General features: G+C 48.0%; 1 protein-coding gene across 12 annotated transcripts in view; it reads right to left on the bottom strand.

The window, feature by feature from the left end:
- The window catches only part of Myo18a (myosin XVIIIA), a 105,868-nt gene extending 87,356 nt beyond the window's left edge, over positions 1-18,512 (bottom strand). For 5 of the 12 annotated variants that reach the window (XM_021212876.2, XM_021212878.2, XM_021212874.2 and 2 more), the window contains exon 1: positions 1,598-2,596. In XM_021212876.2, the coding sequence (XP_021068535.1) occupies positions 1,598-2,596 (999 nt within the window). Of the gene's footprint in view, positions 1-1,597; positions 2,672-18,417 lie in introns of those variants that run through there. The other 7 variants (XM_029546177.1, XM_029546178.1, XM_029546173.1 and 4 more) reach the window with 2 other exon arrangements.
- Between the last annotated feature and the right edge of the window lie 1,241 nt (positions 18,513-19,753).

Genomic DNA, 19,753 nt, shown 5'->3' with positions numbered 1-19,753 from the left:
GAGAGAGAGAGAGAGAGAGAGAGAGAGAGAGAGAGAGAGAGAGAGGTCAGAGGACAATTTTTAGAAGTTGGTTCTCTCATTCTCTGGGATCCAGGTACCAAACTTAAGACTGTTAAGCTTGCATGGTAAGTGCATTCCCCATTACCTGCTGAGCCATCTCTCTGGCCCTCGGTGTATATCTCTAGAATGAATTAAGTCCGGGTCCCTCTCTGGATTCTATAGAAGCATTATCCCACCCACTAACCTCCCTCTGCAAAGCTGCCCAAACCCAACCAGTTCCACTACAGGAAGGCCTGGAACACAAGTCCAGTGTGTCTGCCTAGGTCTAACCTGCCTCTCTTAGCCTCCTCTGGACCCAGCAGACTGCGAGACTGGGCCATCACCCTGAACATCCTCATCACCCCGAACATCCTACTCCCCCTCACTAGGAGCCTTTCTCTGCCTGCTTCCTCCCCACTTCCTCCCCTTTCCAACTTTGTCACATCTGGCTAAACACTTAGTGCTGAAAGGTCCCAGGCAAGTCACTCATTGCTCAGGCTGCAGGTCATAGATCTGGACAATCCTAAAACAGACAGCTGGACAAGAACAATGACTAAAGGCCACCTAGTCTGTCATACACCATGTCCACACAGGATATTCAAAATTCTTTTACTCTCCCCGCACCAAAAGATTACCAAGGTTACAAGTCTTGATGCTCCACAGAGACCTACCCATGCATTTGATCTGAGTGTCCTCCTGCCTCCCACTGGGAGGTTCATGGTCATCACAACTGGTGGATCTCGAAGACAGTCAGGCTGTCTCTGTAGTGTAGATAAATCTAAACTACAACCATTGTTATAAGTTCTTCATGCCCTGACTCCTACTATCTCACTCACTCGGGGTGAGAGGACATCTCACCCAGAACTCATCTCTCCCAGAACTCATCTCACCCAGAACTGTAACCATGGCAGCTAGACACCCCAGATAGCCATGATTTTAGGTCATTTGCAATATTGTTTTCACCCCTGAAATCTAAACAACCTGGGCTTCCTATACTTTGATGCTCACAGACTCTCAGATCTCAAAGTGGTACCTGTTAACCTAAATCTCCAATCGAGGGTTCAACAAATATGGTACCCAGGCCCCTAAGCTGTCTCTGTATGATGAAACTTGAACACTTTCTCACCAACTACCCACTGACACACACACACACACACACACCCTACCCACCAAGAGTGGGGCCAAAGCTGGTCTTAATGCCTTTGAAAACTCACAAGGCTGACTTCAATCACCTCAATCCAAAAGGGCATCGGAGGGAACCTCAGACCAGGGGCTCCAGCCGAATTGCTAAGGACTTTCTCCCAGTGAACTTCTGGGGGGTTGCCTTCAGTTTCTTGACAAGGCACAGAAGAAGCAAAGGTGCGCGTTTAATGAGTTTCCAGAGGAACACCCTCTCCTAGACTGGCTCCTCCCTATTGGCCCAGCTCCTCATTTCCACACTCGCTAAGATCTGCTCACAGTTTCTGGGTACCCTCAAGCACCCACTTAAGTACACCACCGAGAGATGCTTACAACCACGAACTCCTTGCTCACCCCTGATACCCAGGGAAGCACTCACATCAGCCGGCTCCCTGCGGTGTCCCTCGCCAGTCCGAAGCCAGCTCCGACTCAGCTCGCTAAGCTCTGGGATGGGCTGTACCTTGAGCCGCACACTGTCTCCAGACTGCCGGATCATCTCCACAATTTCATCCCTGGACTTATTCTCCACATTCTGTCCATTAATCTCCACCAGTCGATCTCCTGGCACCAGCCCCAAGGCCAGGTCCTTGGTGCCTGCCCCTGGCTCAGCAAAGTGAACCACCCGTCGATAGGCCTGACCCTCAGGGGCCCGATCCAGCATGGTTGTGCGCCGCAGTGAGAAGCCAAAGTCTCCTGTCGGTCTTCGTTGAAGCTCCAGCTCCCGGAGAGCGGGAAGTGGTGGGGGCACCAGAGCTGGGAGACGTAGATCAGCTGGAAATCGTTTAGTCACCAGCTCAGGGACTCGAGACCGTGGTCCTGGTCGAGGAATGCCTAGTCCAGGATGCTGCATTAGCTGTCCCTCAAGCGTCCTCACCTCTACCTGAGGTGATGGGGCTGCAGAGTGCTCTGAGGGGGTTGAGGTCTCGGAGGCACTCTCATCCCGGCTCCGTTGAGAGAAGGAAAAACGTTTGACAATCATCTGAGAGTTCTGCTTGGCCAGTGACCCGAACTTGGCTGCTCGCTGCAGCACAGAGCCCCGGAAGCTGCCTTCTTCTCCTTTGAGATCATCACTGGAGCTGGCTGTGCTTAGGTGGCCGGAATCCAGGAGGATGCTACCTCGGTTGCTGTCAGAGTCAATGTCGGTCAGGTGCAGGTCAGAGCCACTGGCCACCTTGATAGGGATGGGGTTGGAGATTTCCAGGCGCGTCTTGGATTCCCGCTTGGAGGACCGGTTCAAGTTGAAAAAGCCCCGGCGCATGCTCATCTCTTCCAGGCTCCGCAGTTCTGCCGCAGACATTCTCTCCTTCTTCTCCTTTTTTTCCTTCTTCTCCTTCCGCCCGCCATCTTTGTCCTTATCTTTCTTCATGAGGTTAAACATGGTGGGTATGCTGCTTTTAGGGGTTGTATCCCCAGCTGACTATGGGTGCTCAACACAGGGTCTTTGGACCCCAAGCTGCAAGTAGAAACAGAGAAAAGCTATTCAGTTTTGGGTTTTTTTGTTTTTTGTTTTTTTGTTTTTTGTTTTCCAGTTCAGACAGAGGCAGCGGACACTGATAACCAGTCACCCCTTGTGGAGTGCTCCTGATGTACCAGGCAATCTGATTTACATGATTTTTTTTCCTAATTTCACTTCATCCTTTAGACCAAAGCATAGGTGTGCCTGGAGAGACCTGACTTACAGAAAACACAAATTGCAACCTGGAACACAAACGGAAATGGAACACAAAAGGAAACGGAAAGGACTCTGCAGCATCTCCTCCCCACAGGCGGTCCACTGAAGCCATGGGCATCCCACGTGACTGGACTCCTCCCTGTGCGTGGTGTCCCCAGAGCCGCAGCCTTAGCCCCTGTCTCAAAGACCTTGGAGGGTCCAACTTTTTAAAACAATATTCATTTGTATGAGTGTTTTGCCTGCCTGTCTGTATGTGCATCACATGTGTGCCTAGTGCCATAGAAGGCCAGAAGGGTGTTGCTAGAGTTACAGACAGTTGTGAACACCCATGTGGACGCTGGGAGCTGAATCCTCCTCTATAAGAGTAACAAGCACCTGGGATTAGCATTTATATGATGTGTCTTTTTTGTTTGTTTGGTTGGTTGGGTTTTTTTCGAAAAAGGGTTTCTCTGTGTAGCCCTGGCTGTCCTGGAACTCACTCTGTAGACCTGGCTGAACTCAGAAATCCACCTGCCTCTGCCTCCCAAGTGCTGCTGAGATTAAAGGCCTGTGCCACCACTGCTCGGCTATATGATGTGTCACACGTACCCCTTCCTATTCAATCCTCACAGGTGAGAAAAATGGCTCTTGGGAAATTAAGGATGTGTTAGGTGCTACCCATGAAATGAGTGGCCGTGCTGCTGTGTCCCATCTGATGCCCTGGGTACCTGAAGTAAATCAGGGAGGGAAGGAAGGGGAAGTCCCAGACTGCACACAGGACAGACAGTTGTGAGGTGGGGGTGGGGTGGGGTCAGCTAGATAAACAGGATCCTGAAAAACTCACATCCTTTTCCCCAGACCAATGCCTAAATATAGACTAGGGAAGAAAGTTGTGACTGCCTGAGAGAAAAGGCCAGGTTCAGGATGTGTGAGCACCTAGGGCCCTAACCTACCCCCATTCTCATCCCATACATACCTGATTAGGGGCAGGAGAAGGAAAAACCTGGTTGGGGGGACAGAGGGGAGCCCCAGAGGGCCTTTCTTGTTCTAACCAGCAGGGAACACAAAATAAAAGTAGGCCATACCGTCTAATTAGAAATTAACTGTAATTTTTCTCTCTCCATGAATGCCTCCCCTCTGAATTCCAGACAGAGGGTCTCTGAGCTTATCCCCTCCAGCAATGGCCTATTGCCAGGCCCTAGATAGGCATTTCCTCTCTCCCCAACCCCCAAAGCTAGGCAAGGCCCTCCACTATCCCCTTTCCACTGAGGGACCAGCTCCCACCAGCCAAGGTTCAATGCCCAGGCAGGCAGCAAAAGAGACCAGGAACTCCCAAGCTAATTACTCGCAAGTTTGATTCTGTGCAATCACACATGGCAACCCACAAACATCTGGAACTCCACTTCTAGGAGACCCAGTGGCCACTTCTGGCCTCATGAACACCAGGCACATTTGTGGCCCAAACACATACATGTAAGCAAAATGTCCACACACATAAAATAAATAAATAAATAACAATTAAAAAGAAAGAAATTGGTGAATTTGGGCAGGGTGACACACACCTACAATTCTAACTACTTGGAAGGCTGAGACAGGATCTTAAATTTAAGGCAAATTTGGCCAGTAACTAGAAACCTTGTTTCAAAAACAAACCAGATAAATTTAAGTTTAATAATGTATTCTATTTACTATAATGTATCCAAACTATTATCATCTCAACACGTAAGCTACATAAAATATTTATATGTAAACATAAAATATTTTATATTTAATTTTCTATATTTTGTTTTGTTTTGATATATAGACGTGTATGAGTATATATATACTTTTTTTTTTCCTTTTTTGTTCTGAGAGCTAGTCTCACGCAGTTCTGGCTAGACCTGAAATTCAGTACAAAGACCAGGTTGGCCTGAACTCACGAAGAATCTCCCTGCCTCTGCCTCCCGAGAGCTGCTGAGATTTTACAGGTATGCGCCGCCGCTCCTGACTCATCCATATTACACTTCCAAAGTCCAGAGCAAGACTGGGTATGACAGTTCACACCGTTAATCCTGGCACTCGGGAGGCACAAAGATCTCTGTGAGGTCGGGGCTATCCTGGTCCACACAGTGAGCTCCACGACAGCCAGAGCTACATAGAGAAAGAACCCTCGTCTCAACAGGAATGAGCGAATAAGATCCCTGTCTGCACTTTACATTTGGAGCACAGATCAGAGCACAGCCTGCATTTCAGATGCTCAGTCTCCAGGGATGCTGGAGTGCCCAGAACAGCTCTGCAGAGTTCTGGAGATAAACTGTGCCCTGGTTAGGGTTCTGTTTTTTGTTTGTTGGTTTGTTTGTTTGTTTTTTAACACAAGCTAGAGTTGTCTGGGAAGTTATCAATTGAGAAAATGCCCCCACCAGATAAACCTGTAGGGCATTTTCTTGATTAATGTTTGATATGGAAGTGTCAAGCTCACTGTGGGCAATGCCACTCTAGGCAGAAGGAGGTCCCAAGTGGTATTAGCAGGCTGAGGGAGCTATGGAGGAAAGCCAGTAAGCAGCACTTCTCCATGGCCTCTACTTCAGTTCCTGCCTTGAATTTCTGCCCTGACTTCCCTTCGTGATGAACCGTGGAAACCCCTCCCTAAGTTGCTTTTGGTCACGGCATTTATCACATCAGAGGAAGACAAACCAGGATGGAGTGTATTCATAAGGGTAAGAAATCTAGTGAGGGAGCTGGAGAAATGGCTCAGCCGTTAACACTGGCCACTCTTCCAGAGAACCCAGGTTCAATTTCTAGGACCCACATGGCAGCTCACAATTGTCTGTAACTCTAGTTCCAGAGGATCTGATACCCTCACACAGACATGCATGCAGGCAAAACACCAATGACCATAAAAATTTTAAAAATTAACTTTTTTTTTTTTTTTTTTTTTGAAAAAAAGAAAGAAATCTGGTTAGGTCAACTAGCTCTTTATATCTATTGTAGCAAGAACCCGTTTTCCTCTCTGAGGTCAGCTTCTGTATGCGTGCATATGGAAATCAGAGGTCGAACTCAGGCAGGGTCTTTCACTAGCCTGAAGCTCATAGAACAGGCTATGATGTTGGACCACTGAATCCCAGGGATCCACCTGGGACCTTTGCCTCCCCAGCTCTGAGATTACAGCTGGCACCACCACCACCACCACCACCACCACCACCACCACCACCACCACCACCACCACCACCACCTCTTGCTTGGTTTTTGTTTCTTTTAGACAAGGGGTTCTCTGTGGAACCCCAGGTGTCCTGGAACTCACTCTGTAAACCAGGCTGGCCTCAAACTCTGAGATCCTTCTGCCTCTGCCTCCTGAGTGCTGACATCAAAGGCGTGCACCACCACCGCCCGGCCGCTTGTTTGTTTTTTACTTGAGTCATGGAGAACAAACTCAGGTCCTCTTGCCCACAAGACAAGCGCTTTACCAACTAAGCTCTCTCTCCAGCCCCTCTGGCCTCAGTTTCTCCTAAGCGAAACTAAAGTTTTTTTGCTTCTAAATGTTCCAATGAACAGTCCCTGGAAGCTGGAAGACAGGAAACCTAAACCCCTACAAGCACCAATGAGCAGCAGTCCTGGTTGGCCACATCAGTGAGACTCGGTGAGTGGAGAGAGAGTGCTGGACTGGCTCTGCTCTCTAAGGGGAATGTCTCCTCCCACATGCAGCTGGGAATAAGGCACAGACAGAGCCAGCCTAGCCAGGCTACGGCATCTTTGGCTGGTCACTACCCACACTGCACTAAAAGCATAGATAGTCAAGACGAATAGAAAATGAAGACAAATGGAGACTTGGAAGGAGACAAACACAAGGATCTTAGCCCCTAGCCAACTCCGGAAAACCCTACTGTCTGCCATGCTGTCTTTACCCGATGCTAGCTTTGCTGTAGGCTAGGCAACAGAGCACCATCAATGGGAAACAGTCTGAGGATTCTAGAATCTCTGAGCTGCAAGAGCCTCTTGGGAGTAATTTTCTATAAACCCTTCTTCTAGGCACAAGCCTGTCCCTCACTGTCACTGCAACAGGCAGAACCAAAACAGCACCACAGGGGACAGCTCTGACTAAAACTGTTAAGGATCTTGTATCTAGGCCTGGGTTTGCCACAGGTCTCTAGGGGACCTTGAGCCTGTCACTTTGCTCAAGGTTGAACTAAATGATCTAGACCTCCTCCAGCTCCGAAATTCCAACAGTCCAACTCTCCTGTGGACACAAGTTAACTTTTAACTTTCTGTCAAAGACGACTCTCATCGTAAGCCTGGGGCCTTCGGAGGCTGCGCTGTGAGTCACCTACCACCCTTGTCCTGCTACCATTATCTGCACAGCTCACAAAGCGGCCTTCCCCTACTGCCAGAGCCCCATGTGGCCAGGCCCGACTGTGGATTCGAGCTCTGTTGAGCCATGCCTTCTACCACTACCTGGCTGCCTGCACCCTCCCTCTCCGGAACCAGTTTTGTGATACTGCTGTAGCTGCTGAATTCCTCACTCGGCTGTGCTGAGTTTTAATATAGAGCTGGGTTCCATACCCTTCTCAGATTCCTTGGACTTGCCAGTGGCTCCTGTCCGCAGATGAAAGGCTCCAGCAGCTGAGACCTCCGTCTCCCAGATCCTCAGGCTAGGCTACAGTTCTCCTGCCCTGCCCCTTCCTCTTCTGCCCTCTCCCTTCCTTCCAGGGACTTTAACCTTGTAATCATTCAGACTTCTTTCCCTGACTCCCCTGACCAGGAAGCTTTTCCTAACTTTGAGTGGAGGAAAGGTAAGTGTGTATGTAAGTTACTCTGACCAGCCTGTCTTAAGTACAATCTGTCAATTCAGCGGCTTTATCATTTTAGGACAGTCAGCCTCTCGAAGGCAAGGACCACTCAGTGCAAATGTGCGTCCACATTCATAAAAAAAAAAAAAGTACTACTTATAGAACAAGAATGATCTCAAAAACATTTGAAACAAGAAAGAAGCCATTGACAAAAATCACACATTAATATCATTCTTCTTCTTTTTTTAATTTTTCCCTTTTCAAGATAGGGTCTCATGTAACCAGGCTGGACTTGAACTCACTATGTAGCAGAGGATGGCTCTGATCCTCCTGAGTGCTGGGATTATATAAGCATTTACCACTATACCTGGTGGTATGATTGTACTTATTGCAGGCAAAACTAATCTATGGTGAGAAAAGCCAGAGCAATGGTTATCCCTGACAAATGGTCAGGAATGTGTGAGAAAGGGCATGAAGGGACTTTCTGTCGTGATGATCGAGCCATGCGTATTCAGAGAGGTCTGAGCTGACAAGCTGACACATTTGTCGGTGTCAGTTGTTATCAGACAGTGTGCTGTAAGATTAGTGCATTTGCTTAAGCTTAAATATTTACAAAAAAAAAAAAAAAAAAAAAAAAAAAAGAGGAAGAAGAGGAAAAGAGAAGAGGAAGGAAAAAGAGGAGGAGAGAGAAAACTAACTGCTGGGCATAGTGACACATACCATTGATCCCAGTACTTGGGGGGCAAAGGAAGGTGGACCTTTAAGTTCCAGGCCAACCTGGTCTACAGAGCGAGTTCCAGAACAGCCAGAGTTAAACACTTAGTCCCTGTCTCAAAACAAAACAAAACAAAAACAAAAACAAAACAGGGCTGGTGAGATGGCTCAGTGGGTAAGAGCATCCGACTGCTCTTCCGAGGGTCTGGAATTCAAATCCCAGCAACCACATGGTGGTTCATAACCATCTGTAACAAGATCTGAAGCCCTCTTCTGGAGTGTCTGAAGACAGCTACAGTGTACTTACATATAATAAATAAATAAATCTTAAAAAAAAACAAAAACAAAAAACAACAACAACAAAACAAGAACAAAAATAACCCAAACAACTGTAAACAAGTGCCGAATTCTAGTTAGTAAATATAAGCTACAGGATTCAGTGGCATATGCTGATCACTTTAATTTTCCTTGGGACGTGTCAATCTTCTTATGTAATTTCATAGATGGACAAGGGATAAGAATGTGACAAACAAGGGCTGGAGAGATGGCTCAGTGGTTAAGAGCTCTGATTGTTCTTCTGAAGGTCCTGAGTTCAAATCCCAGCAACTACATGGTGACTCACAACCATCCATAATGAGATCTGATGCCCTCTTCTGGTGTGTCTGAAGACAGCTACAGTGTACTTACAAATAATAATAAATAAATCTTTTAAAAAAAAAAAACTCGCTGAAACTGTCCCTTTTAATGAAAATGAAAACCTTAGGCGAGTTATATGGTGATGGGTATACTAGCTTATTGAAGATTTAATGCCCATATGATTAAAGAACAACTTTAAAATCTCATGAAAATTTCTCTATTACCTATTCTTAACATCCTTTTGTACTTAGAGAAAAAAAATGTAATTTTTTTTCTCACAGGAAAACCAGTGGCTGTTACAAGTAACAGAGGCACAGGAAAGGCACCTTTACGTCCTGGTGCTAACCCGCAGCTGGAATGGCAGTATTACCAGAATAGAGCCCTGAGAGGAAAAGCAGGTACACACGCGTTCTTGAACCCATACACTCCTATGGATGGCCTCGGATGCTGCTGGTGGTGTTGGTGCTGTAGAAGTAAAAGTAGAATTAGAATAATTAGCTCTTCCAGGCTGAAGGCTTTAAGGATTCTAGTGACAACTTGAATCAAAACAAAATCTGAATCTATAAACAGATGACTGGTATATAGTTAATGATTTCTGGAATTGGATGATGGTGTTTTCCTGGAACTCAGGTATGATTTTTAAAACGGTGATTAATCTACTTTTTATAATTTAGATTGGGAATGAAAAGCTTGATTGTTTCATAGAAACATTGATCTGGATAAGTTATTAGCCATTTGGCTTATGTCACAGTAAAGATACTGAAGATTGTGTTCATCAGTATTTTTAAGAATTTAAAGTTAGACACCATGGTACCTAATCCCAGCCTTAGAGATGGCACCAGAGTAGTACTTTCAGGGGAAGGCTACAGAGTAGGGAAACTGATTCAAGGAAGGACAGACACAACCTCTGTTGGAACTAGAATCTAAATGCTTCATTTGAGTGAACTTGTTTCTTAGAAGAAACATCTTCATAGCTGTCTTGGAAAACTAGTCTCTTTACAATCATAAGATCTTCATGTGTTTTTATTGCCCTGCCTTAAAGTTATTAAGAACTATTTACCTAGAAAGTCTTTCACATTAGTTTCCTTGTAGAGTATCTTGTAAAACCACAATTTTTTTTTTAAAAATAATTCTTTTAGAAAAACATTAACCAGACGACATAATACATACAGCGCAGTAGAGGTTCTAGCTTGGTTTTATCCCAGTTACTTCTGTTCCCTGTTTTGTCAGATATAAAACCCGGGGATAATTTTAGAGACCCTGATGAGGCAAAACAGTCTGGATGTCTGGATTTCTTTTCTACACTTAGTCTTTGTTGGTTGCAGTCATCTGCTTTACAGTGAATATCGGGCAGGGCAGTTGTAGACTCCCATTTGTACTTGGTATGTGTATCCACTTCTCACGTTTTCTAAGGCTTTTCCTAGTTGGTCAATGTTTTCAGAGGCTTTGAGACCCTAGTGATTTGTGTCAGTAGACTGTGGGGTGCCTTCCTGACTGTGGAGGCGTCACTTCATGGTTGACGGTTAGTGTTCCTTTGGACACGGTTGCTTTTTCTCTCTGTGTGTTCTATATGGTATTATTAAAAAGATAAAAACTTGTTATAGAAAGCAAGAAATGTGTAGCTAAAGGAAGCACACTTGTCACATATTGAACACTAAGTGAATACTTAGTGAAAAAAAAAAAAACAGATATGTATGTTTGGTGGATTCTCTAAGTTTCTTTGTTGCTCAGACTGGTGGGTAGAGTCTAAGTCAGCTGCTTGTTTGAGCAGTCTGCATCTAGATTTTGACCTTNAAAAAAAAAAAAAAAAAAAGAATGTGACAAACAGGTCTGGAGAGATGGCTCAGTGGTTAAAAGCACTGACTGCTCTTCCAGAGGTTCTGAGTTCAATTCCCAGCAACCACATGGTGACTCACAACCATCTGTAATGGGCATCCAATGTGGTCTTCTGCTGTGTCTGAAGACAGTGACAGTTTACCCACATATATGAAATAAATATGGCCAGAGTGTGTGGGACTGGAGCTATGGGGCAAAAAAGAAGAAGGTGACAAACAAGAGGGAGAAGTAGTGAGTGCGGGATCTAAGGAAGCTCAGTACCATAAAATCCTTTAACTTTTCTGAATGCTTGCCGATCTCTGTGATAAGATGCTGGAGAGCACGTGTGTGCCAAGTGCCTACTAAATACAAATGATAGCAAAGTAAATAAACCTAGTAAAAAGCTCAGACTTTGGCCGTCAGGGAAAGACATAGGAACCACGAGGTGACATCTATGCTGCTGGCAATAAGTCACTTAGAGACACTGAATGCTGCCTCCTCCTCATCTGTAAAGTGGACATGATGATAGCACCTACCACAAAAGGAGTGGGAAGCCAAGAGTACAGATGGCACCTGACAGATTACAGGCACATGGAGATGTTCTTACAACACCCAGCCACACCACAGCTCTCAAGAACTGTCACAAAGGGCTGCCTCAGTCGTGCAACAGGTGAAGATACGTTTCATCTGAGACCCAAGCCCAGTGACTTGAATTATCCACAGAACCCACAAAGCTATTCTCCAACCTCCACATGTGTCATAGCATGCAATTCCCCCAATACGGGCACGCGCACCTCTCAGACACTAATATTTTCTAATTAATTCTATGCAAATGAGTATGTATTTGACAGATCCCCAAAGTAAATTAAAGCTATTTGTATGCGCAACTCCAAATCCTGTAGCATATATGATATATAGAATTTTCTTTCTGTTGTTGTTTTTGAAGGGACAGGTAGCCCTTTGTGACCATGCTAGCCTCAAATGTAACAAGTAGCCAAGGGATGACCTTGAACAAGAGACCTGCCTGCTGCTTCCACCTCCAATGGCATAACCTTTGCCATTCAACTAAACCTGAAGGCCAGTGCAGGCCAGCACTATGTGACTAAATGAAGTTTCTCTTTTGTTTTGTTTTTGATTTTTGGCTATCCTGAAACTCGCTCTGTAGACCAGGAAGACCTCAAACTCAGAGATCTGCCTGCCACCGACTCCTTGGTGCTGGGATCAAAGGCGTGTGCCACCAGCTATCACTGCGGGGCTTTAGACCTCTGCATATGGACAGTAAAGCCCAAAGGTGTGAAGGTGAGCCAGTGAGCCCCTGACCAGATGGATCTACTGGCTCCAGTCCACAGCCCTCCACAGCAACTGCTAAGAATGTTGACAGGAAATTCACAGATGCAGAAACACAAATAGCCAACAAGAAGAGCAACTCAGCTTTTATAACAATCACGGGCATGTGACACAGGCACATAGGTTTTTTACATAGTAGTTTAATAAGAGCAACATCCATTAGGGCATGGGAAACAGAGGTTCTTATCTATGTTGACTAAAGTACAAAGTCATATGATTCTTTTTGTAAAACTGTAAATGACATTCATTTATTCTGGGTGCAGGAGCTGATGTGCACGGGTAGATGTCAGAGGACAATTTACAGGAGCCATTTCTCTCTTTCCACTAGGTACGCTCAAGGGATCAAACTCAGAACTCAGGTCCCAATCTTGGAGGCAAGCACCTTTGCCTGCTGGGTCATCTTACTGACTCCATGTCTTTCTTTTTGAGTATCATAAAGGACAGGCCACTTCTATTATAGAAACAGGAACTGCTTCATGAACTAGTATTTTATCTTTGTACAGGAGCCATGCTAAGGCCTGGATCACTTAATTTAGTATACATACTGTGAGCTTAAGCCTTGGCATAATGTTCCAGGAGAGTGAATGGGTAGTGTCTATGGAATTACTTATATACATATTTTTTTGGCCAGTCCAATTTTTTGGACTTTTTTCAATTTTATGTGCATATGTGCACTTACTTAAGTAACAGCATGTGTGTATGGGTACATAAAAAAGTCAGAAAAGGGTGTCCGATCCCTTGGAACCGTTGTTACAGTAGTTATGAGCTGCAGAGAATTGAACTCAGGTTTCCTAAAAGAGCAGCAGCTGCTCTTAACCACAGAGCCACCTCTCCAGCCCTTGCCTGGTCAATTCTACCATGGGTCATCTATAGACAGTCCACACAATGAACATAACTAATCTTTTGTGGCTTTATTTATAATAGCAAATCTATAAACATAAATCACTGGGGGAAGTGCTAAATTATAAAGTAACTAGGAAGTTATTAAGAAGAATGAGGTAGGGTTAGGCGGTGGTGGCGAGTTCCTTTAATCCGAGCACTTGGGAGGCAAAGGCAGGTGGATTTCTGAGTTTGAGGCCAGCCTGGTCTACAAAGGGAGTTCCAGGACAGCCAGGACTACACAGAGAAACCCTGTCCGAAAAACCAAGAAGAAGAAGAAGAAGAAGAAGAAGAAGAAGAAGAAGAAGAAGAAGAAGAAGAAGAAGAAGAAGAAGAAGAAGAAGAGGAAGAAGAGTGAGGTAGGGGCTATGGGTCTAGCTTAGCATTAGAGTGCTTGTCTAGCATGCACAAGGTCCTAGGTTCAATTCTTCAGGCCTGAAGTGGGGGAGGGCTACATTTATGTACTGACTAGAAAAATTCTATACTGTTAAATTTTTTAAAAGGCAACTTGTGAGATAGTATATATTGATTATTTTTCCCCATGTGCATATGTGTTTTGTTTGTATGTACCTGTAGGCACTGCTAGCATGCCCAGTGCCTACAAAGGCATTCGATCTCCTAGAAATGGAGTTACAGGTTATGAATCACTATGTGAATGAAAAGAACTGAACTCAGGTCCCCTGGAAGAGCAGCCAGTGCTCTTAACTACTGAGCCATCTCCCCAAGCCCACTATATATATATATATATATATATATATATATATATATATATATATATGCTTTCAATTATTACATTTTATTTCTGTGTGTATATGCGAAAATGCCCCCATAGAACCACTGTGGACATAGGGGAGAGCTATGGCAGTTCTCTCCTTCTACCATGCAGGTTCCAGGAACTGAACTCAGGTCATCAGGCGTGGCAGCAAGGCCATTTTTCTGGACCATGTTATAAATTTTTTACAATGTCAATAATCAGCTAGTAGGGGTGTGTGTGTTCAAGTGAGAAAATGAATGGAATGGGATTTTTGCTACAGAAAACAGAAAAATATGTATGTTAAATTATATTTTAATGTAACTTTTTAAAAATTTATTTATTTATCATATGTAAGTACACTGTAACGGTCTTCAGACACACTAGAAGAGGGCATCAGATCTCATTGTGGGTGGTTGTGAACCACCATGTGGTTGCTGGGATTTGAACTTAGGATCTTCGAAAGAACAGTCCATGTGCTTACCGACTGAGCCATCTCGCCAGCCCTTAATGTAACATTTAGCCTTCTCTACATAACCATATAAAAAGTCTTTAAAAGTTCTGCAGAGCTAGTCGTATAGCTGGTACCTGTGATAAGCCTGGGTTTGAATGCCAGTCGCCCACCAAAATCAAAACAAAAGATCCGACTCTAGAGTCAGAGGTGGGACGAGTGTCCATTTCAAAAAGTTAAAAAGGAAGTCTTGACCAGGTAGTGAGCAATCCATCCGCATCAGAGCAGTAAATAGGATTTGCCGTGGCCAGTATAAGGCTTGCCTTCTTGTCTTCAAAAACTTTGTGACTTCCGCAGCTTTGGGACAGAGTTAAACGGGCCATCCTGCCCCAGGCAAAGCAGAAACTCCAGGAAATGGAAACTACACAGCATTAGCCTCCCCAAACTGGGGACTCTTACTAGGCTGCCATGGATTGATCCTTAGGTCAGTTCCCCAGCCCCTATCCCACCCCACACTCATAAATAAATACAAAGGAAATGCCTTCCGGAGGGGGCCCGGCCTCTTTCCCTTGGCCTCTGACCTCCGGAGCTGTGGTTCCCTCCAGTCCATCGCCCCTCTCCCAGGCCTGCACGCTATGGCGCAGGGCCATGCGGGGTCGCGCAGGCTGACCTGGCCCGCGCCCGCCGCGCCCGTCGGTTCTGCTGAGCTCCGCAGCGCCGCGTGACTCACTGTCAGGTCACACGGAGCTTATCTGGGTTCCAGGTGTGCAGGCTTCTCACATGACATCAGCCGGCTCGCCTAGAGCAGCCCAGTAGCCCCGCGGCCCTCGGCGTTTCCTCGCCAGCCGGCCCGCACAGCAGCATCTGCAGCTAGCTCTCCAGCTGCTGCGGAACCCACTCCCACCTACGGCACGCTGAAAGCTGCGGGCTGGGGAGGACCAGGGCGGGAGAATGCCCAAGGCCCAGCCCTCCCTTTCCAAGGGTCACCTCAGCCTCCAGCGCCTCCTGCCTGCAGCCCAGCCCGTAGCTCAGCCCTGCCACTACTCTGCAGGCCACCTACCCCTTCTGTGTGACCTTGAGCTAGTGGCATCTCCTCTTAAGACCCAGCGTCTTCCAACAGTAAAATCTTCAAGGGCCTGACAGCACAGAACTGGCCCCAAACCTCTCCCTGAAGGAAATTCTGCTCTACTACAAAATTCAGGTTCAAAGCCCTCTCTGCCTCAGACTTGCTGTGTGACCTTGAACCCAACACCTTGAACGTGTCCCTCTGAATACCAGAAAATTGTACACACAATACACACACACACACACACACACACCCTAATCAGAGACGTAAAAGTGTTGAAAGACCTGGCAAAAAGAAACCCACCCTTGAGCCCTATAAAATCATCCAAAACCCCAATTATCGAAACAGACATGTCAAGGGAATGTGGATGGGGTACAAGTCACACAATTCCTACGTCCACAAAGATGAAGCAAGGGGACAAGTGGAGAACACCCACTCGCTACCACCACACTTCCTGTACTCTCTAATTCTGGCTACCTCCGAAAACGCTTTAAAAATAACAATAAAAGGCCTCAGTAGAGCCAGTTTGGGGAAAGAAAATGATGACGGGGAGAGGAAGGGGTGTACAGACTTTAAAGCGCTCAGGACCTTAACCCAAAGTCCAACTTTTAAGCCTTCATTCAGCAGGTCCATTGAGATGCAGCGGATGCCCAGCCCTTGGCTTTGCCCTCCCCAGGAGGGCTCACTCACATTGCCGCTCTGCTTCTAGGCTGTGGTGTCCACTCCAGGGCTGGGGACAGATTTGTGGTTTGAAGGAGTAAGATCAGCCTGCTGCCCTGAACTCCTTTGGCACATTAAGTCTGGATGGAGACTTCCGGAGTCCCAGCCCCTCCCTGCTCCAACCCAGCAGGGTGTATTCCCCTTTCGCGTCAACTCGACTCTGCCCTACCCAGTTCACCTTCAGACCAGCTTCTGTGGAGCCCAATTTTCTAAGACACATGCCCCGCCTCAGTGAGCAGCCTTGAGCAAAGCTGTTAAAGGGGATCTGGGCAGTTAGCCCAGGCCGCCCTGGAGTCAGGAAGGGCACCATCCATACGAGGAGGGCTTGTGAGGAGGAAGCCCTCAGACACACAACCTGGGACCTGAGCCAGGCCAGGAGAGAGCAAACAAATGGGACGCTCAGAGACGCTGTATCCTGTGGTCAACCAGCCAAAGTCTGAGTTCTCAAAGGAAGTGTCTATAGCCTGTGACCCTTCCTACTCCCCCCCCCTCCCCTGCCAGCAACCTTTCCTGGCTCCCTAAGCTTACAACACAACAGCTCATTCCAAAGCCATTGTTTCCCTGGAACTGAGTCCCCACTCCAAGAATCCTCAATCCCAAAGAACCAAGCACACCTCCACCCAAGACTATATATAACCAACCACCACGGCTTCTTGTCCCACAACCAGGAAGACCCTTCCTGGAAAGCCTCATCACAAGCATGGAGAGGAAGCTGAGGAGGTGGACGGTCTTTGTGACCAAGAGACAACGAAGCCTGTCAGGAAGCCTGAGACCTCAGGAGAGCAACTTGCAATATCCCCAAATAGAAAGTAGCCCCAGAACAGAAAGGGTGGGAGCACGGTTTAGCCAGGCCTATTGCCATGGCAACAGAACACCAACCTGCTCAAAAAAAAAAAAAAAAAAAAAAAAAAAAAAAAAAAAAAAAAAAAAGACTGCTCAAAAAAAAAAAAAAAAAAAAAAAAAAAGGCTCCAGATTTGGTGAGCATAAGCCAAGGCAGCCTGAATCAGCATCACTAGATTCATCATCCGGCTAGGGTGGCCATGCTCAGATCCTGGTCCTGGGATGGATGAACTTTTCCTTCTTCCCGATACGCCCCCAGGGTAAGCACTCAACCATCGGAGGCGGAGGCGCACTTTCAGGGCCTCCTCAGCCACAGTTATGTCAGGGACACAGAGAGGCAAAGGCAACCTATACAAACAAGCCCAGAGCATTAGCGAGACGAAGGGAGAAAGAGTCTAATTCTATCGTTTGTTGAACTACCTGAGGGCAGGAAGACCCTAGACAGGTGAGCCTGCTTCAGGAACTACCTCTTGCAGTCGCCGCACACTACGAGGCTGACAAACACATGCCCCGTGGGCTAAAAGACCAGGCAAAATAAGTACAAAACCAAGTTGGCTGGCCTCCCTTCCCACCTCCAGCCTACTCTAGCTCATCCTGGCAGCTGCCCTTCCGGCTAATCAGTAGACACACGTGCCTTGAACACAGGGAGACACCCCCACAACAAAGCCCCAACCTGTGGGTGTCCCTGTAGGCCTTATCTCTTCCAGGAGTGTGACCCCACTCCTTGGGCCATGCTGGATACCAACCTGCGTGCCTCTAGCACAGGGAGGGGCGGGGGCACCTGACCCTGCCACCTCCCCTTCCATTGGCGAAACAACTGGCACGGCAGGTTCGCAGGGCGGGGCGTCGGTGCTCTCTCCCAGAAGCCTGGGGCAGACTGCCCTACCTTCCCACACACACCCCACCCCCTGCAGGGAAAGGTGAAGTGGGCGGCCAGTTACTCCGGGCAGCCTACCCTGCTAAATCCCCTAGCCTGACACTCGCCCACCCTCCAATCATCTGTCCCAAGAGCAGGGGGCCCGGGAAGCAGGGTCTCCATTGTTTTGCCAGCTGTCTAGCAGCTGCTCCTTTGAGAGGAGCCCGCTGTCGGCCTGGCAGTGAAAGGGTGAAGGCCGCTGGCAGGGATAAAGGACTCGGCGGAGGTGCTCGCTTTCCTCACTGTCTTCCTTGGTGCCTCACCCCGCTCGCTTCATTTGGGGGGTCTCGGGCCTAGCCCCGGGATGCCCCCCGACCCAGTCCCGGGGCTGCAGCCCCCATCCCGCAGCTCTGGGCCACCTGAGTCCTCTAAACCTTCAGCCCTCCCAAGCCGAAGGCCATCCTATCCCGCCTCCGGCGCCCAGCCTGCCAAGCAAGGGCCCCGCGCTTTCCCTGCCCGCCGCTCCGGATCGGCCCCCACCCGGGCTGTCCAGCCCCGCGGCGCCGCCAGGGACAGAGCCTGGAGTCCGGGCCGCCGCTTCCAGGGGACAGGGGAGGAGCAGGAGCCCGTGGGCCCTACCGGCCGGCCCGAACCCATCACGCCACCCTCCCGGGCCCGGTTCACCACCGCGGGGCCGCCCCGCACTCACCGGCCGCCGGAGCCCGCCCGGCAGGCAGCAGGAGCGGAGACGCGGCATCCAGCGGCCCCGGCCGGGTCCCGGCTGGAGCGCAGCACGGCGCGGCGCAGCGCAGCGCCGCCCCCCCCCCCCGCGCCCGCGCGAGCTGAGCGAACCGAAGGCTGCCCCCTGCTGGCGAATGGCGGCATAGACGCCCGCCGGTCTGATGCCCGGGCGCGCCGCCAGCCTTGGGCCAAACTGGAGCCCGGCGATGCCCAAACACTGTCCTCGATGGACTCCAAGGACCCTACGGCCGTGTCCCAGAGGCCATGCCTGGAGATTTTGTCCGCGCTAGCCGCTGGAGACTGCGGGGCATGTCTGAAATGTGCTGAGTTGCACTGACCAGGAAAGATACCAGAGGGGTGCGCTAAATGTTTGAAATTCTACCCAAGGCAGGCACTGGACATTCATGGGCTTGGTCAGGATAGAGCTGTTCAGAGATGTGAGTCTTGGTGGCTGCCGCTTCCCAGAGTGGCTCTGCAGAGGCAGAGCCCTGCTGGATGGTGCCAATGGCTAAATCCTAGGGTGGCACTTCCAGAGCTACACCCCAAATGGGAAGGAGCAGGCTCTCAATGACTTAGTTTGAGTGAGCCCTGGAAGCTTTAAGAGGTCTGTTTAGCACCCACAGGTCCAACTCCAGACCCTAACATGGGAAGGGGGAGGAATTACCAGTTCAAACACCAGCTTGGTGGTGGGAGTACGGAACGATACAAGTACTTTAAAAGAAGACGATTATTTATTTATTTATTTATTTATTTATTTATTTATTTATGAGACAGAGTTTCTCGGTGTAGCCCTGACTGCCCTGGAACTCACTCTGTAGACCAGGCTGGCCTCGAACTCTGAAATCCGCCTGCCTCTGCCTCCCCAGTGCTGGGATTAAAGGCATGCGCCATCACCGCCCGGCCTTAATGGGGGAGGTCCCAGCTATCCCTGGGCTGGTGGTCCTGGGTTATATAAGAAAGCAGGCTGAGTGATCCCAGCACTCGGGAGGCAGAGGCAGCCTGGTCTACAAAGTGAGTTCGAGGCCAGCCTGGTCTACAAAGTGAGTTCCAGGTCAGCGAGGGCTATACAGAGAAACCCTATCTTGAAAAACCAAAAAAGAAAAAGAAAAAGAAAAAGAAAAAGAAAGCAGGTGAGCAAGCCATGGGCAGCACTCCTCCATGGCCTCTGCATTGGCTCCTGCCTCCAGGTTCCTGCAGTGTTTGAGAAAAAAAAGAAAGAAAGAAAGAAAGAAAGAAAGAAAGAAAGAAAGAAAGAAAGAAAGAAAGAAAGAAAGAAAGAAAGAGGAAGGAAGGAAGGAAGGAAG

The sequence above is a fragment of the Mus pahari genome, chromosome 14, assembly GCF_900095145.1.
Source record: "Mus pahari chromosome 14, PAHARI_EIJ_v1.1, whole genome shotgun sequence".
In the NCBI taxonomy this organism is placed as follows: domain Eukaryota; kingdom Metazoa; phylum Chordata; class Mammalia; order Rodentia; family Muridae; genus Mus; species Mus pahari.
This window is presented reverse-complemented; position numbering and strand designations above follow the sequence as displayed.